The sequence below is a fragment of the Pelophylax lessonae genome, assembly GCF_965119305.1.
Source record: "Pelophylax lessonae genome assembly, chromosome: 10".
Classification (NCBI taxonomy): domain Eukaryota; kingdom Metazoa; phylum Chordata; class Amphibia; order Anura; family Ranidae; genus Pelophylax; species Pelophylax lessonae.
Genome location: NC_138777.1, coordinates 241,468,371 through 241,483,206, shown reverse-complemented (window position 1 = coordinate 241,483,206; position 14,836 = coordinate 241,468,371). Strand labels below are relative to the sequence as shown.

At 49.4% G+C, this 14,836-nt stretch overlaps 1 protein-coding gene across 3 annotated transcripts in view; it reads left to right on the top strand.

The window, feature by feature from the left end:
* The window catches only part of PIEZO1 (piezo type mechanosensitive ion channel component 1 (Er blood group)), a 214,513-nt gene that overhangs the window by 168,494 nt on the left and 31,183 nt on the right, over positions 1-14,836 (top strand). For all 3 annotated transcript variants that reach the window (XM_082269696.1, XM_082269698.1, XM_082269697.1), the window contains 4 exons: positions 3,338-3,409; positions 7,083-7,258; positions 11,958-12,094; positions 13,506-13,712. In XM_082269696.1, the coding sequence (XP_082125822.1) occupies positions 3,338-3,409; positions 7,083-7,258; positions 11,958-12,094; positions 13,506-13,712 (592 nt within the window). The remainder of the gene's footprint in view (positions 1-3,337; positions 3,410-7,082; positions 7,259-11,957; positions 12,095-13,505; positions 13,713-14,836) is intronic.

The window sequence follows — 14,836 nt, the reverse complement described above, 5'->3', positions numbered from 1 at the left end:
TCATACAATCTTCTCTCGTCATTATGGGGGATGGAGGAAAATAATGAATGGAATCCATGTTGGCTGTGATATAAAATGTGGGAGGAGTGAAGCTGTGAGAACTTTCCGGATTCTCTGTATTCTGCCGGTGGTTTGGACTCCGGGGAGGGGGATGGGAGAGGCGGCCATTCCAGGAACAGAGAAATGAGGAATCTGACAAATATAAAGATTTCTATTTTTGAAAAGCAAATTTAAATTTTTTCGGCAAGTATAGAAAATGGCGGAATATTTGTGGGTGTAAACCTTCTATGATGGGAAATGATGAAATGTGGGCGTCGGTTTACTGAAGGAGGTGAATGTTCACCTATCAGAGAGAAGCTGAACTTTCATTCATTTTTTAAACATTTCTGTTATTGATTTCATATTTATTGTGAACACAAATTTCAAGGTTTTCTCCTTCAATAAATCAGAGATGATGAATTCTGTATGGTGTGTGGGGGAGGGGTTTATACCATTTCTAACCACCGTGTGGAGACATTTCTACGAAATCATCCATTGCTCTGCTGGAGCTTTCCTGTGAAATTTGATCTCCTGCTATTCAGGTCCATTTACAGTGGATATAAAAGTCTACACCCCCCCCCCCCTCCCCCAGGTAAAATGTCCGCTTTCTGTGATGTAAAAAAAATGAGACAACAATAAATAATTTCAGAACTTTTTCCACCTTTAATGTGACCGATAAAACTGTACAACTCCGCCCACCAACACGCTGAAATCTTTTAGGGGGGGGGGGGGGGAGTAAAACTAAAATGATAGTTGCATAAGTGTGCACACCCTTACACTGATACTTTGTTGCTGGTATCCCAGCTCCCAGTGTTTTTTGGGGGCGGAGTCTGACTGCAGGTTTATGGGACAATGTGAGGCCTGCGGGTTGTTTATAAAATGTGGAAGTTGGGATTCTGGATCAGAGTTGTATTTGTTGGGAAATCCTCAGTTCTGCTTTCAAAGTAAAAAGCGACTTCTGTAAAATGTGCGCGGATTAATCAGGAAAAACAGAGGGCGCCCCCTCACATCCGTACTCTGCCACTGCAGTGCGAGGCAGCTATTTGTATTCAGCGTCCTTTACTGCTGCCCCCCACTTGTTTCCTATTAGTTTGGGGGAGGAGGGGGGGAGGGGGACTTGTGGTGAGACACGCTTCCACAATGTAGCGGATGTGGCAGAATTCTAATGAAGAGACTTTCCTGACTCTTACCCGAGAAATGATTGCATAAATAACGTATCTGACAAAAGTAAGTACACCCCTCCCATGTGACAACACTGAAGAAATGACACTTTGCTACAATGTAAAGTAGTGAGTGTACAGCTTGTATAACAGTGTAAATTTACTGTCCCCTCAAAATAACTCAACACACAGCCATTAATGTCTAAACCGCTGACAACAAAAGTCAGTACACCCCTAAGTGACAACACACAGCCATTAATGTCTAAACCGCTGGCAACAAAAGTAAGTACACCCCATAAGTGACAATGTCCAAATTGGGCCCAATTATCCATTTTCCCTCCCCGGTGTCATGTGACTCGTTAGTGTTACAAGGTCTCAGGTGTGAATGGGGATCAGGTGTGTTAAATTTGGTGTTATCGCTCTCACTCTCTCATACTGGTCACTGGAAGTTCAACATGGCTCCTCATGGCAAAGAACTCTCTGAGGATCTGAAAAAAAGAATTGTTGCTCTACATAAAGATGGCCTAGGTTATAAGAAGATTGCCAAGACCCTGAAACTGAGCTGCAGCACGGTGGCCAACACCATACAGTGGTGTAACAGGACAGGTTCCACTCAGAACAGGCCTCACCATGGTCCACCAAAGAAGTTGAGTGCCGTGCTCAGCGTCATATCCAGAGGTTGTCTTTGGGAAATAGACGTATGAGTGCTGCCAGCACTGCTGCAGAGGTTGAAGGGGTGGGGGAGGGGTCAGCCTGTCAGTGCTCAGACCAGACGCCGCACACTGCATCAAATTGGTCTGCATGGCTGTCATCCCAGAAGAAAGCCTCTTCTAAAGATGATGGACAAGAAAGCCCACAAACAGTTTGCAGAAGACAAGCAGACTAAGGACATGGATTACTGGAACCATCTCCTGTGCTCTGATGAGACCAAGATAAACTTATTTGGTGTCAGATGGTGTCAGGCGTGTGTGGGGGCAACCAGGTGAGGAGTACAAAGACAAGTGTGTCTTCCTACAGTCATAGTGGTGGGAGTGTCATGGTCTGGGGCTGCCGGCACTGGGGAGCTACAGATCATTGAGGGAACCATGAATGCCAACATGTACTGTGACATACTGAAGCAGAGCATGATCCCCTCCCTTCAGAGACTGGGCCGCAGGGCAGTATTCCAACATAACGACCCCAAACACCTCCAAGATGACCACTGCCTTGCTAAAGAAGCTGAGGGTAAAGGTGATGGACTGGCCAAGCGTCTCCAGACCTAAACCCTATTGAGCATCTGTGGGACATCCTCAAACAGAAGGTGGAGGAGGGGAAGGTCTCTAACATCCACCAGCTCTGTGATGTCATCATGGGGGAGGGGAAGAGGACTCCAGTGACAACCTGTGAAGCTCTGGTGAACTCCATGCCCAAGAGGGTTAAGGCAGTGCTGGAAAATAATGGTGGCCACACAAAATATTAACACTTTCTGCCCAATTTGGAGATTGTCACTTAGGGGTGTACTGACTTTTGTTGCCAGCGGTTTAGACATTAATGGCTGTGTGTTGAGTTATTTTGAGGGGACAGTAAATTTACACTGTTATACAAGCTGTACACTCACTACTTTACATTGTAGCAAAGTCTCATTTCTTCAGTGTTGTCACATGGGAGGGTGTACTTACTTTTGTGAGATACTGTAACTCCATGAATTTTCTGTGTGTTGTATTTCACTGCATTCACTCCATTGATAAGAATGGTCCATGCCCATTAGAGTGTGTGCTGTGCTGTGCTGTGAATTGGTAGATTTAATGTATCACACGTTCAGTACGGCATGGGGCTCCTCCTCCTCTTCTCACCTTCAAGCTTTGTTTGCTTTAAAACTGTTCACAGAGCTCAATAGCTGAAGATGGAATAATCCCACACAAGTGTCTGACTTCCCGGCGACTGACCCACTATGGATGGTTCCATACAAAGACCAGTCCCTCCTGGGAGGATACGGGGGTTTCTGGGCTCGGCTCGCTTGTATTTCATAGAATTTGGATTCAATGTATCGAATTAGTGAGAAATACAGATAGAAAACTGCTATAAACTTCTAGAGACAACTTCAGTAAAAAGGCCCCAAAATCATTTTATTTCCCTTGAATTTTGTCTTTTAGCTGCAGAGTTGGCGCCTGAGAGCCAGGAACCTCCAGCAGAACAACCGGAGGAGCCCCAGACTCTGGAGGAGGACCAAGGTGAGGAAATCCGCCGCATTCCAGGCTTTCCATTCATCTCCTGGTGGTGGATCATGAGAGCCGCCATTGAGGATCTCCTTATGGAATGCCGGTTCCCTGGCTTTCTCTGTACTCTCCGGTCCCTGACCCCAAGCATGTATGCAGTGAAGTCTGAACTCCTGATCTGCATGCATGTTCCAGGTTACTGAAATCATTGAGTAAATGTGACAGCCAAGAGCTATGAAGAGCGATTCAATGACAGGCAGCCAATCCTCCCCATCCCCCGAAGGTTTCACCCCTTCCTGATCAGAGCACCTTCTATAATTCGGCACTGCGGTGCTTTAACTGGTAATTGCGCGGTCGTGCAACGCCGTACACAAACGAAATTCATGTCTCTCTTTTCCCACAAACAGAGCTTTCTTTTAGCGGTATTTGATCTCCAAAAAAAAAAGAGCCACCGTTTTGAAAAAAATATTTTTTTTTACTTTTTGCTATAGAGAACATCCAATAAAAAAGTGTAAAAAACAAATCTTTTCACCATTTTAGGCCAATTTGTATTCTGCTTCATATTTTTGGTAAAATAAAAATCCCAATAAGCGTTTATTGATTGGTTTTCGCAAAAGATATCGCATCTACAAAACTATTGGACAGATTTATGGATTTTTATTTATTTTTTCTACTAGTAATGGCGGCGATCAGCGACTTATAGCAGGACTGTGACATTGCGGCGGACAATCTGACACTGACTGACACTTTTCGGGGGCCAGTGACACCAATACAGCGATTAGTATCAAAATACCAGAGGAATTGGGTGCAAGCTCTCTTACCTGCTACAGATTTGTAATTCTTGTGATCCAGAAACCCCTACTGAACAGTACAGTCAGATTGCTGCTCTTACTTCCCCAGTGCAGATAGTAAATGCATAAAGTGCAGGTACTGGGGGGGGGAGGGGGGACCTTGTACTTCCAGCCTTATCCATGTGCAGCAGGAACCCCCCTTCTGCACTTTCCTATTGGTTTATTCTTGTGGTGGATGGCTTCACTGTCCAATAAGAAGGTCTGGTGGTCTTAGTAAGGGTTGAACCTTGTAGATGGGATTGCAGTGTTAGGGGGTCTCTGGGCTTCCATGAAGAGGAATGGAGGTGCAGTGATCTCCGCATTCTACGTCTGCATTCACTTTCATTTCTAGTTATTGATGGGATTTCCTACAAAACAGCTCAGTCACTATTTATAATATAAATCATAGACCTCGATTGTATATATTCATCCAATCCAAGAAATAAAAAGGGGGGGAGGTACCATCATCCTAAAATGACAATAGCAGAAACCAGAGACAACCCCCAATAGTCACCAAAAAAGGGAAAATGGACAAAAAATATGTATTTTATTAATGCAGAATCTAAAAATAGTTTATATCCAAAAACAACAATAAAATGACACAAAAAGTGGTGTGAACATAAAAAGATATTGGGGGTTGTCTCCGGTTTCTTCTTTAGTCATTGGTTGATAAAATGGATTTGGATAGAAAGTATAAAGGATGTCGGCCTTGTTCACAGAATACCGTACTGCACTTATTAGACTTGGATGGGATCCTCGGTCACTATGGAGCTCTGTGGATCTCAGGCCCGGTTTCTATGCAGAGCCTCCTCTACTCTTCAAGTCATGATTAGTCATCGTCCTCTCCTTACTCCGCCCCCCCCTCTATCTTTCTACCTTCTATTGCTTGTTCCTCTACCCACTGAGGCTCCGCCATTGCCAGTTGTATGGCAGTAAGTTGGGTGGCAATAGGTGGGATGGCAGTAAGTTGGGTGGCAGGAAGTGGGGTGGCAGTATGTTGAATGGCAATATGTGGGATGACCGTAAGTTGGATGACAGATTGTAAGCTTCATTGTGCTGTCCCCCTTTTTATTGTAAAGCGCTGCATAAACTGTTGGCACCATATAAATCCTGTATAATAATAACAATAATGACTGTAAGTTGGATGGCATTAGGTAGGATGGCGGTAAGTTAAATGGCAGTATGTTGGATGGCAGTAAATGGGACGGCAGTAAATGGGATAGCATTAAGTTGGATGGCAGTAAGTTGAATGGCAATAAGTGGGGTGGCAGTAAGTGGAATGGCAATATGTGGGATGACAGTAAGTGGGATGGCAGTAGGTTGCATGGCAGTACGTTGAATGGCAATAGGTGGGGTGGCATTAAGTGGGATGGTAGTAAGTTGGGTGGCAGTAAGTGGGATGGCAATATGTGGGATGGCAGTAAGTGGGGTGGCAGTACGTTGAATGGCAATAGGTGGGATGGCGGTAAGTTGGATGGTAGTAAGTTGAATGGCAGGAAGTGGGATGGTAGTAAGTTGAATGTCAGGAAGTGGGATGGCAGTACATTGAATGGCAATAGGTGGGATGGCAGTAAGTTGGGTGGTAGTAAGTGGGATGGCAGTACGTTGAATGGCAATAGGTAGGATGGCAGTAAGTTGGGTGGTAGTAAGTGGGATGGCAGTACGTTGAATGGCAATAGGTGGGATGGCAGTAAGTTGGGTGGCAGTAAGTGGGATGGCAGTACGTTGAATGGCAATAGGTGGGATGATAGTAAGTTGGGTGGTAGTAAGTGGGATGGCAGTACGTTGAATGGCAATAGGTGGGATGGCAGTAAGTTGGGTGGCAGTACGTTGAATGGCTATAGGTGGGGTGGCAGGAAGTGGGATGGTAGTAAGTGGGATGGCAGTAAGTGGGATGGCAGTAAGTTGGATGGTAGTAAGTTGGGTGGCTGTAAGTGGGATGGTAGTACGTTGAATGGCCATAGGTGGGGTGGCAGTAAGTGGGATGGTAGTAAGTTGGGTAGCAGGAATGGGATGGTAGTACGTTGAATGGCCATAGGTGGGGTGGCAGTACGTTGAATGGCCATTGGTGGGGTGTCAGGAAGTGGGATGGCAGTAAGTTGGGTGGCAGGAAGTGGGATGGCAGTAAGTTGGGTGGCAGGAAGTGGGATGGTAGTAAGTTGGGTGGCAGTAAGTGGGATGGTAGTATGTGGGATGGCAGTACGTTGAATGGCCATAGGTGGGGTGGCAGTAAGTGGGATGGCAGGATGTGGTGTTATTTCTGGAAGAGATGGGGTATGAATATAAGTTAGAGTAGTTGAAGTGGACCTTCGTCTGAAGATGAAAGTTTCCCTTTAACTAAAGTGCAGCTTTTTGGGGGGAAAGGAGCACCTTTTTCATGGTACCTCCTCCCACTTCCTCAATCCTCTTCTGGGAAAGGATGGTTTTGTCCTCACCTTGGCCTCCCCCCACCTGTGTCCTCCTAGGATATTGTCACACATCCCAGGTGGCTGTAGGACCAGTCTCTCCCTGAACCCCCCAGTCTCTCCCTGAACCCCCCAGTCTCCAGCTTGTGCAGTGGGGAGCTGGCTGTGAGTCATCAGGAGGTGACAGCCGGCTCCCGAAGCTATGATGGTGGCACCAAAGATCCGAATCCTTGAGAAGAATTGGCTGCTGGAAGGACAGCGCCGGACCTCTGGTCCTGGGGAGTTTTTGTTCTTTTAAGGTCAGCAGATATTTGTAGCTGCTGAATTTTCACACTCCCGGGTGAATGAGGACCGGTGTATTGCTTGGCCTGGGATCTTCAGGACTTCGCAGGGATCAGTGGGGGGATGGGTAAAGGTATTTTATGCCATCTAATCTGACATTTCTCTCTCCAGCAGGGGGCAGTAATGTGGTGCAGCGTATACTTGATATACTGAAGTTTCTCTGGGTCCTCTTGCTTGCCATGTTGGATGGATTGGTAGACTGGCTGGGCACACTGACCAGACAGTATGTGGACATGACGACTGTTCTGTGGGTGGAGAGATACATTCTGGCACAAAAACTATCCAAGGTAAGATGACATTTCGCAGATTTCACTGTCTGTATTATAAATAATGAGGTTACATATAAAGATTTTGGGGTTTGCTGTTAGAGAGGACCTAAAATTTGTAAACTGCCCACAAAAAGACAAACCTGGGGAAGTATTCGTCAATCTTCATAGAGGAACGCTTTGCTTCCTTGGTCAGAGCTGCCCCTACAAGGGCTGATATTCTAATGCCCAGAGGGGTAGGAAAGAGCAGGGGAGGGGGAGGAAGGCCAGATCTACAGAAGAAGCGGGGGAGGGGGAGGAAGGCCAGATCTACAGAAGAAGCGGGGGAGGGGGAGGAAGGCCAGATCTACAGAAGAAGCAGGGGAGGGGGAGGGGGAGGAAGGCCAGATCTACAGAAGAAGCAGGGGAGGGGGAGGGGGAGGAAGGCCAGATCTACAGAAGAAGCAGGGGAGGGGGAGGGGGAGGAAGGCCAGATCTACAGAAGAAGCGGGGGAGGGGGAGGAAGGCCAGATCTACAGAAGAAGCGGGGGAGGGGGAGGAAGGCCAGATCTACAGAAGAAGCAGGGGGATCCTTGCACTGCAGATCCTCCAGTAAAGCTTTCTCTCCAGCAATGCAGCGCAGCAGCAACATCCACAAATCTCCCTCCAGATCTGTGCAAAGCCTCAGTGCCTTCGATCCTCTCACACTGCAGATACTATGAGGTCCAGGCGTGCCTAGGCATCTGCATTGCTGTATTGAGGAGGAATTTGAGATAAAGGGTAGGTCTATAGTCAAACTTTCCTAAAGTGCCCTATAAGACTGCAAATGTTCCCATTAACTGTAAGAATCCCAGCAAACTCCTGCAGTATATCTGCAGAAAGGAAAAGGCCCAGTGAGTGGTCAGCAGAGGCACCCATTCAATAATAAGACGCTTCCAGGTGGATTCCTAAAGTGATCCTAAACCTAAAAATGTTTTTCTCTTTCGTTCATTGATGGACACAGCTCCTGATCTTCTTTACCATTGGGTTATACTGCCCCCTACAGGAGTAAGACACTAGGCAAAAAAAAGAACTTGAATACCCCTATGGGCGGTCCCAGGAGGTATACCTCCCCTCTCTGCTATAGGTTCTCTTTTCTGCCTTGTCAGGAGTAAGGACCTCGTTCCGTGCTGGAATCTCTGGTCCTGCCATTTTTTTTCCGCTGGGTTTTTCCTGTGAGATCTACAATCAACTGCCGGACTGGGCGGTGGGGCTGGATAATCTAGGTCCAGTGGTCACCCCAGTCTTGCCAGCGAGCGCATGCAAACCTCAGCTCCGCGCTAGGTCGGCCGCGACATAGCCCCACCAGAACCGGGACTGGCCTGCGAGTTAAACACCTCGCGAGGTTGCATACGCCCGGGTCTTGGCCCAAGTCGCAGCGTTCCTCCTGGCCGACAGCCCTCCCCCATTTAGATGGAGAGGAGGTTCTGCCTGGAGCGGTGCCTGCCTGGTTCCTAGTTTTGTGAGTAGCTATCCCCCCTGGAGGGTTTTGGGGTGAACACGGGCCCCTCCCTGGGATGGTCGGACCCACGGGTTCCCCTACTTCCCGTTAGGCCCCCCCCCTTTGAGTCTGATGGTCCTGTGGGTCATCTATCCCCCCCTCTCTGCACCCCCATCCCCCCTCCACCTATACTCTGGGGTTGTATTCTGGTCTGGCTACCTCCTGGGGCTGGGGCAGGGTGCTGTACTGGCGATAGGGGTGGGTAAGCCGCTAGCAACCAGGCATCGTCTATGGGGGGGCTGTACCTGGTTGGGGGCTCCTGCCACGGCTCCCCCTTCTTGCTCTGTGTCTTGCCTGGTCCCAGGGATCCTTCCTGGGAGCCTCGTGGAGCCGCCATTTTGTTGTAGCCTATCCCTGGTGCGTCCTTTTTTTCAGGGGATTCAACATTTGACTCCACCGGTGCGGTCCCCCCTACTGCCTTGGGATCTCAACTTGGTGCTTTCAGCTCTACAGAAGCCTCTCTTTGAAAATATTTTTGAGATTTCCCTGTTTACTCTATCCCAGAAGGTGGCCTTTTTGGTGGCTATCACCTCTGCATGCAGGGTGTCGGAATTGGCGGTGTTGTCTTGTCGTTCCCCTGATTTGGTGGTCTACAGAGATATAAGGTGGTTCTTCGCCCCTATCCATCGTTCCTTCCAAAGATGGTCTCTGATTTCTATCTGAAAGAAGACTTTGTGTTGCCTTCCCTGTGTCCCAGGCCTAAACATCCTACGGAAATTACGTTCCATTCCCTGGATGTGGTTCGGGCGATTAGGGTGTACCTGGCGGAGTCTTTTAGGAAGTCAGACTCACTATTTGTGCTCACAGATGGGTCTCGGAAAGGACTGTCCGCTTCTTCTGTGACTATTTCTAGATGGATCAGACAGATGGTAGTGCAGGCCTAGTCCATCAGGGGTCCGGTTCCTCCTTTCCCTGGGAAGGCGCATTCTACGTGGGCGCTCCGTGCCTCCTGGGCCTTCCATCATCAGACGTCAGTAACGCAGGAGTGCAAGGCGGCTACTTGGTCGTCTGCGCACACTTTCACAAAGTTCTATAAAGTCGATGTGTTGGCATCTGCGGATGCTTCCTTTGGCCGCAAGGTTTTGCAGGCTGCTGTTTAGGGGGCTTCTTCCCTCTTTGGGGGGGGGGGGTAATGTTTTTCAGGTGAGCTCCAGTTGTTTTGGTTGAGCTCCTGTTACCTGGTTGGCTACAGTTTAGCCTTGGGAATTTTTTTCTTGCTGTTCCCACCCCTCATGTTTAATACGGCTTTGAAACGTCCCAATGGTTATGAAGATCAGGCGCTGTGTCCATCAATGAACATCAGAGAAATGGATTTTACGGTAAGTCAAAAATCCCATTTTTACCTTAACCACCTCCCACCCGGCCACTGTACATATATGGCCGGGCGGGAGTCTCGTCCTTCCGAACGGACATTCCCGAATGTCCTGTAGAAGGAGCGAGATCGCGCCGCCATGACAAGCCATGCGCTCCTTTTCCTGGCTGTCCTTATCTGCACTGCATGAAAAAACCGGACCCTTACTAAGCTCTAAAGCTCAAGCTGAACTTTACACTACAAGGGAGGGAGGCGGAGCACTATGAGGGAAGGGGGTGGAGCACTACGAGGGAAGGAGGCGGAGCACTACGAGGGAAGGAGGCGGAGCACTACGAGGGAAGGAGGCGGAGCACTATGAGGGAAGGGGGTGGATCACTACGAGGGAAGGAGGCGGAGCACTACAAGGGAAGGAGGAGAAGCACTACGAGGGAAGGAGGCGGAGCACTACGAGGGAAGGAGGTGGAGCACTACGAGGGAAGGATGCGTAGCACTACGAGGGAAGGATGCGTAGCGCAATGAGGGAAGGAGGCGGAGCACTACGAGGGAAGGATGCGTAGCACTATGAGGGAAGGAGGAGAAGCACTACGAGGGAAGGAGGTGGAGCACTACGAGGGAAGGAGGCGGAGCCCTACGAGGGAAGGAGGCGGAGCACTACGAGGGAAGGAGGCGGAGCACTACGAGGGAAGGAGGCGGAGCACTACGAGGTAAGGAGGCAGAGCACTACGAGGGAAGGATGCGTAGCACTACGAGGGAAGGAGGCGGAGCACTACGAGGGAAGGAGGCGGAGCACTACGAGGGAAGGATGCGTAGCACTGAGGGAAGGAGGCGGAGCACTACGAGGGAAGGATGCGTAGCACTATGAGGGAAGGAGGCGGAGCACTACGAGGGAAGGAGGCGGAGCACTACGAGGGAAGGATGCGTAGCACTATGAGGGAAGGAGGCGGAGCACTATGAGGGAAGGAGGCGGAGCACTACGAGGGAAGGAGGCGGAGTGCTACGAGGGAAGGAGGTGGAACGCTACGAGGGAAGGAGGCGGAGCAATGATTTCACCTGATTGCTTTGCTTTCCTGCAGCTGTACAAAGTTTTAGTTGGGGATCTTGGAATTGATTTACTAAAGGCAGATAAACTTCACCTTTGAAGAGAGATTGTACTTTGCAAGGAAATTTTCCCCAGAGCTTAGTGAATGAGTTGACTTTCATTATCCAATCATACGCAAGCAAGAATCTTGTTTGGTATTTTCCTTGAATGTGATTGGTTATTTGTGGCAAAGTGAAATTTCCCCACATTCATTCAGCTCTACGAACAATTCCCCTGCAAAATGCAACTTCCTTTACAAAGTTACAGCCTATTGGCCTTCAGTAGATGAACCCCCAGAGAGTCTACAAGAAGACCAACTGTCTGTACTTAGAAGGTCCATGGAAGTGCGGGAAGCGTGTTAGGCCCCGTTCACATAGGGGCGACGCTACTTCGCACTGCGACCTCGGAGCGGCCGCCACGGACTTCATAACATTGAAGTCTATGGCGGTCGCCTCCTGGTCGCCCCAAAGAAGCTCCGGACCCCTTTTCTAAGTCGGAGGGACTTGTGTCGCTCCTATTAGAACGGGTCCGCAGCTTCCCTATGGGAGGCGACCAGGTCGCCTCACAGGTCGCCCTAGTGTGAACGGGGGCTAAGAGGGCCTCAGCGTTTGATGAGTATTTGTTGTAAAACACAGATAAAGTTTAAAAAATAAAAAATATAAAGCATTTTTCAAAAGTTTATAAATTTAACAAATAAAATTGGCCCAAATTCCTCAATAGATTGTCTTCAGATGGACGATCCCCAACCTTTTCATTTTATTACCAGCATCAAGCTCTGGCTCTCACTATATATATATATATATTCCTATAGGGGGAAGATGTGACCCGGAAGGACCTGACCACCATCTATGAGACCGGCCAGGACAGCAAGGCCACCGCTCCGTCCACATTACCTGCAGCTCCGACTCCTGACAAAGGCGTGGATTCCCAGACCAGTATGGCTACAAGGTAGGTGATTGGACAACCTTGAGATAGAGAGAAGAGAAAAGGAGGAATAAAATGTCCCAGGAGGGATCCCACTAAGCGTAGTTTTTATTCCTCCTCTCCGGCGTCATTCCTCCTGCCCTGTGTCATTCCTCCTGTCCTGCGTCATTCCTCCTATCCTGCGTCATTCCTCCTATCCTGCGTCATTCCTCCTATCCTGCGTCATTCCTCCTGCCCTGCGTCATTCCTCCTGCCCTGCGTCATTCCTCCTGCCCTGCGTCATTCCTCCTATCCTGCGTCATTCCTCCTATCCTGCGTCATTCCTCCTATCCTGCGTCATTCCTCCTGCCCTGCGTCTTTCCTCGTGCCCTGGGTCATTCCTCGTGCCCTGCATCATTCTTCCTGCCCTGCGTCATTCCTCCTGCCCTGTGTCATTCCTCCTATCCTGCGTCATTCCTCCTATCCTGTGTCATTCCTCCTATCCTGCGTCATTCCTCCTGCCCTGCGTCATTCCTCCTGTCCTGCGTCATTCCTCCTGTACGGTGTCATTCCTCCTATCCTGCGTCATTCCTCCTATCCTGCGTCATTCCTCCTGCCCTGCGTCATTCCTCGTGCCCTGCGTCACTCCTCCTGCCCTGCGTCACTCCTCCTGCCCTGCGTCACTCCTCGTGCCCTGCGTCATTCCTCGTGCCCTGCGTCATTCCTCGTGCCCTGCGTCATTCCTCCTGCCCGGTGTCATTCCTCCTATCCTGTGTCATTCCTCCTGTCCTGTGTCATTCCTTCTGCCCTGTGTCATTCCTCCTGCCCTGCGTCATTCCTCCTGTCCTGCGTCATTCCTCCTGTCCTATGTCATTCCTCCTATCCTATGTCATTCCTCCTATAATGTGTCATTCCTCCTATAATGTGTCATTCCTCCTATCCTGTGTCATTCCTCCTATCCTGTGTCATTCCTCCTATCCTGTGTCATTCCTCCTATCCTGTGTCATTCCTCCTATCCTGTGTCATTCCTCCCGTCTTGTGTCATTCCTCCCATCTGGTGTCATTCCTCCTGCCCTGCGTCATTCCTCCTGTCCTGCGTCATTCCTCCTGTCCTGCGTCATTCCTCCTATCCTGCGTCATTCCTCCTATCCTGTGTCATTCCTCCTATCCTGCATCATTCCTCCTGTACTGCGTCATTCCTCCTGCCCTGCGTCATTCCTCGTGCCCTGCGTCATTCCTCCTGCCCTGCGTCATTCCTCCTGCCCTGTGTCATTCCTCCCGCCCCGGGGTCATTCCTCCTGCCCTGCGTCATTCCTCCTGCCCTGTGTCACTCCTCCTGTCCTGCGTCATTCCTCCTGTCCTGCGTCATTCCTCCTATCCTGCGTCATTCCTCCTGTCCTGTGTCATTCCTCCTGCCCTGTGTCATTCCTCATGTCATTCTTCGTTTCTCTCGCAGCGGCTGTGACGAGGAGGAAGGGATCAGCAGCATAGTAGACGGTACAGATATCATCACTCCGCTCAGTACCGGCTACAACACCCGCAGTAACAGCATGGAGCGGATTCCAACCCCTGCGGCCTGGGAGGAGGTCTCCGCGGGACAAGAAATCCTGGAGGTTGTGCCAGCGAAACGCTCCCGCACCGCCAGTGAATTATTAATATGCAGGTAAGGGGCCGGGAGGAAGAGGAATCTCCATATTGTAGAATAAGAACTTCCTGTCTGTCTGATAAACAAGAAAATCTCCTGTACTTTACAGCCAAGGAAGCCGCCATCTTAGCCTCTGATCTGCATGGGACTGCACATGTGGCTTGGGGCAGCACAGTAGCTAAGTGGTCAGCACTTCCTCCTGGCAGCACTGAGGTCCAACCACGGCACTGCCTGCATGGAGTTTGCATGTTCTCCATGTGCCTGGTTTCCTCTGGGTGCTCCGGGGTTCCTCCCACCCTCGAAGGACATACTGGGACGGATTGGCTCCTTTCTAAATTGCTCCTAGTCTGTGTGAATGGGACCCGGGGACCTTAGATTGTAAGCTCCTTGGGGGCAGGACTGATATGAATGTATAATATATATGTGTATAGATTGACGGTGGTATATAAGTTCCTGTAATAAATGGGATATGACAGCCGACATTGGATGGTTTGACAGTTGGGTGGAGAGCTGAGATTGGATGGTTTGACAGTTGGGTGGAGAGCTGAGATTGGATGGTTTGACAGTTGGGTGGAGAGCTGAGATAAGTACACGTGGAGGATGAGGGTGATCCTTCATTGCTTTCCTTCCATGGAACGGTTTTGGGAAACGGATAAATCGGAGGGTTTAGTTCCACTTTAAGGAACTTCTCAGCCAATCAGAATTCATCTTACTGATGCCCGTTTTGTACATAATGATTCTGATTGGTTTGGATGGATTTCATTACTCTGTGGATTGCCTGAAAATATGAAAGGAAACGAATACTGGAAGAAATGCGTGGGACGCCATTGCTGAATTCTTTCCAAGATTGCGAGTTTTTTGGCTGTTTTTGTGGTTTCCGAGTCGCTGACCTGGAACAAACATGGAGGTCAGAGGTCAGAACTCTTCCTGGTTGTTCCAGGTCAGTTCCTCAAACTACTGAAGGCAATGGAGGAGCCGGACAGCCAGAGAAGAAGAATGGCGAGCTCAGCAGAAGCGGCCTCCATGTTCTTTGGTTTCCTATAGGGGTTCCTCTATACAAAGTACAGGGCTGTCTGTGATCACCCAACCATTGATGAAGCCATGGTCCTCCAGTCTTCTCATTGCTCTCTTATCTGTTCTCA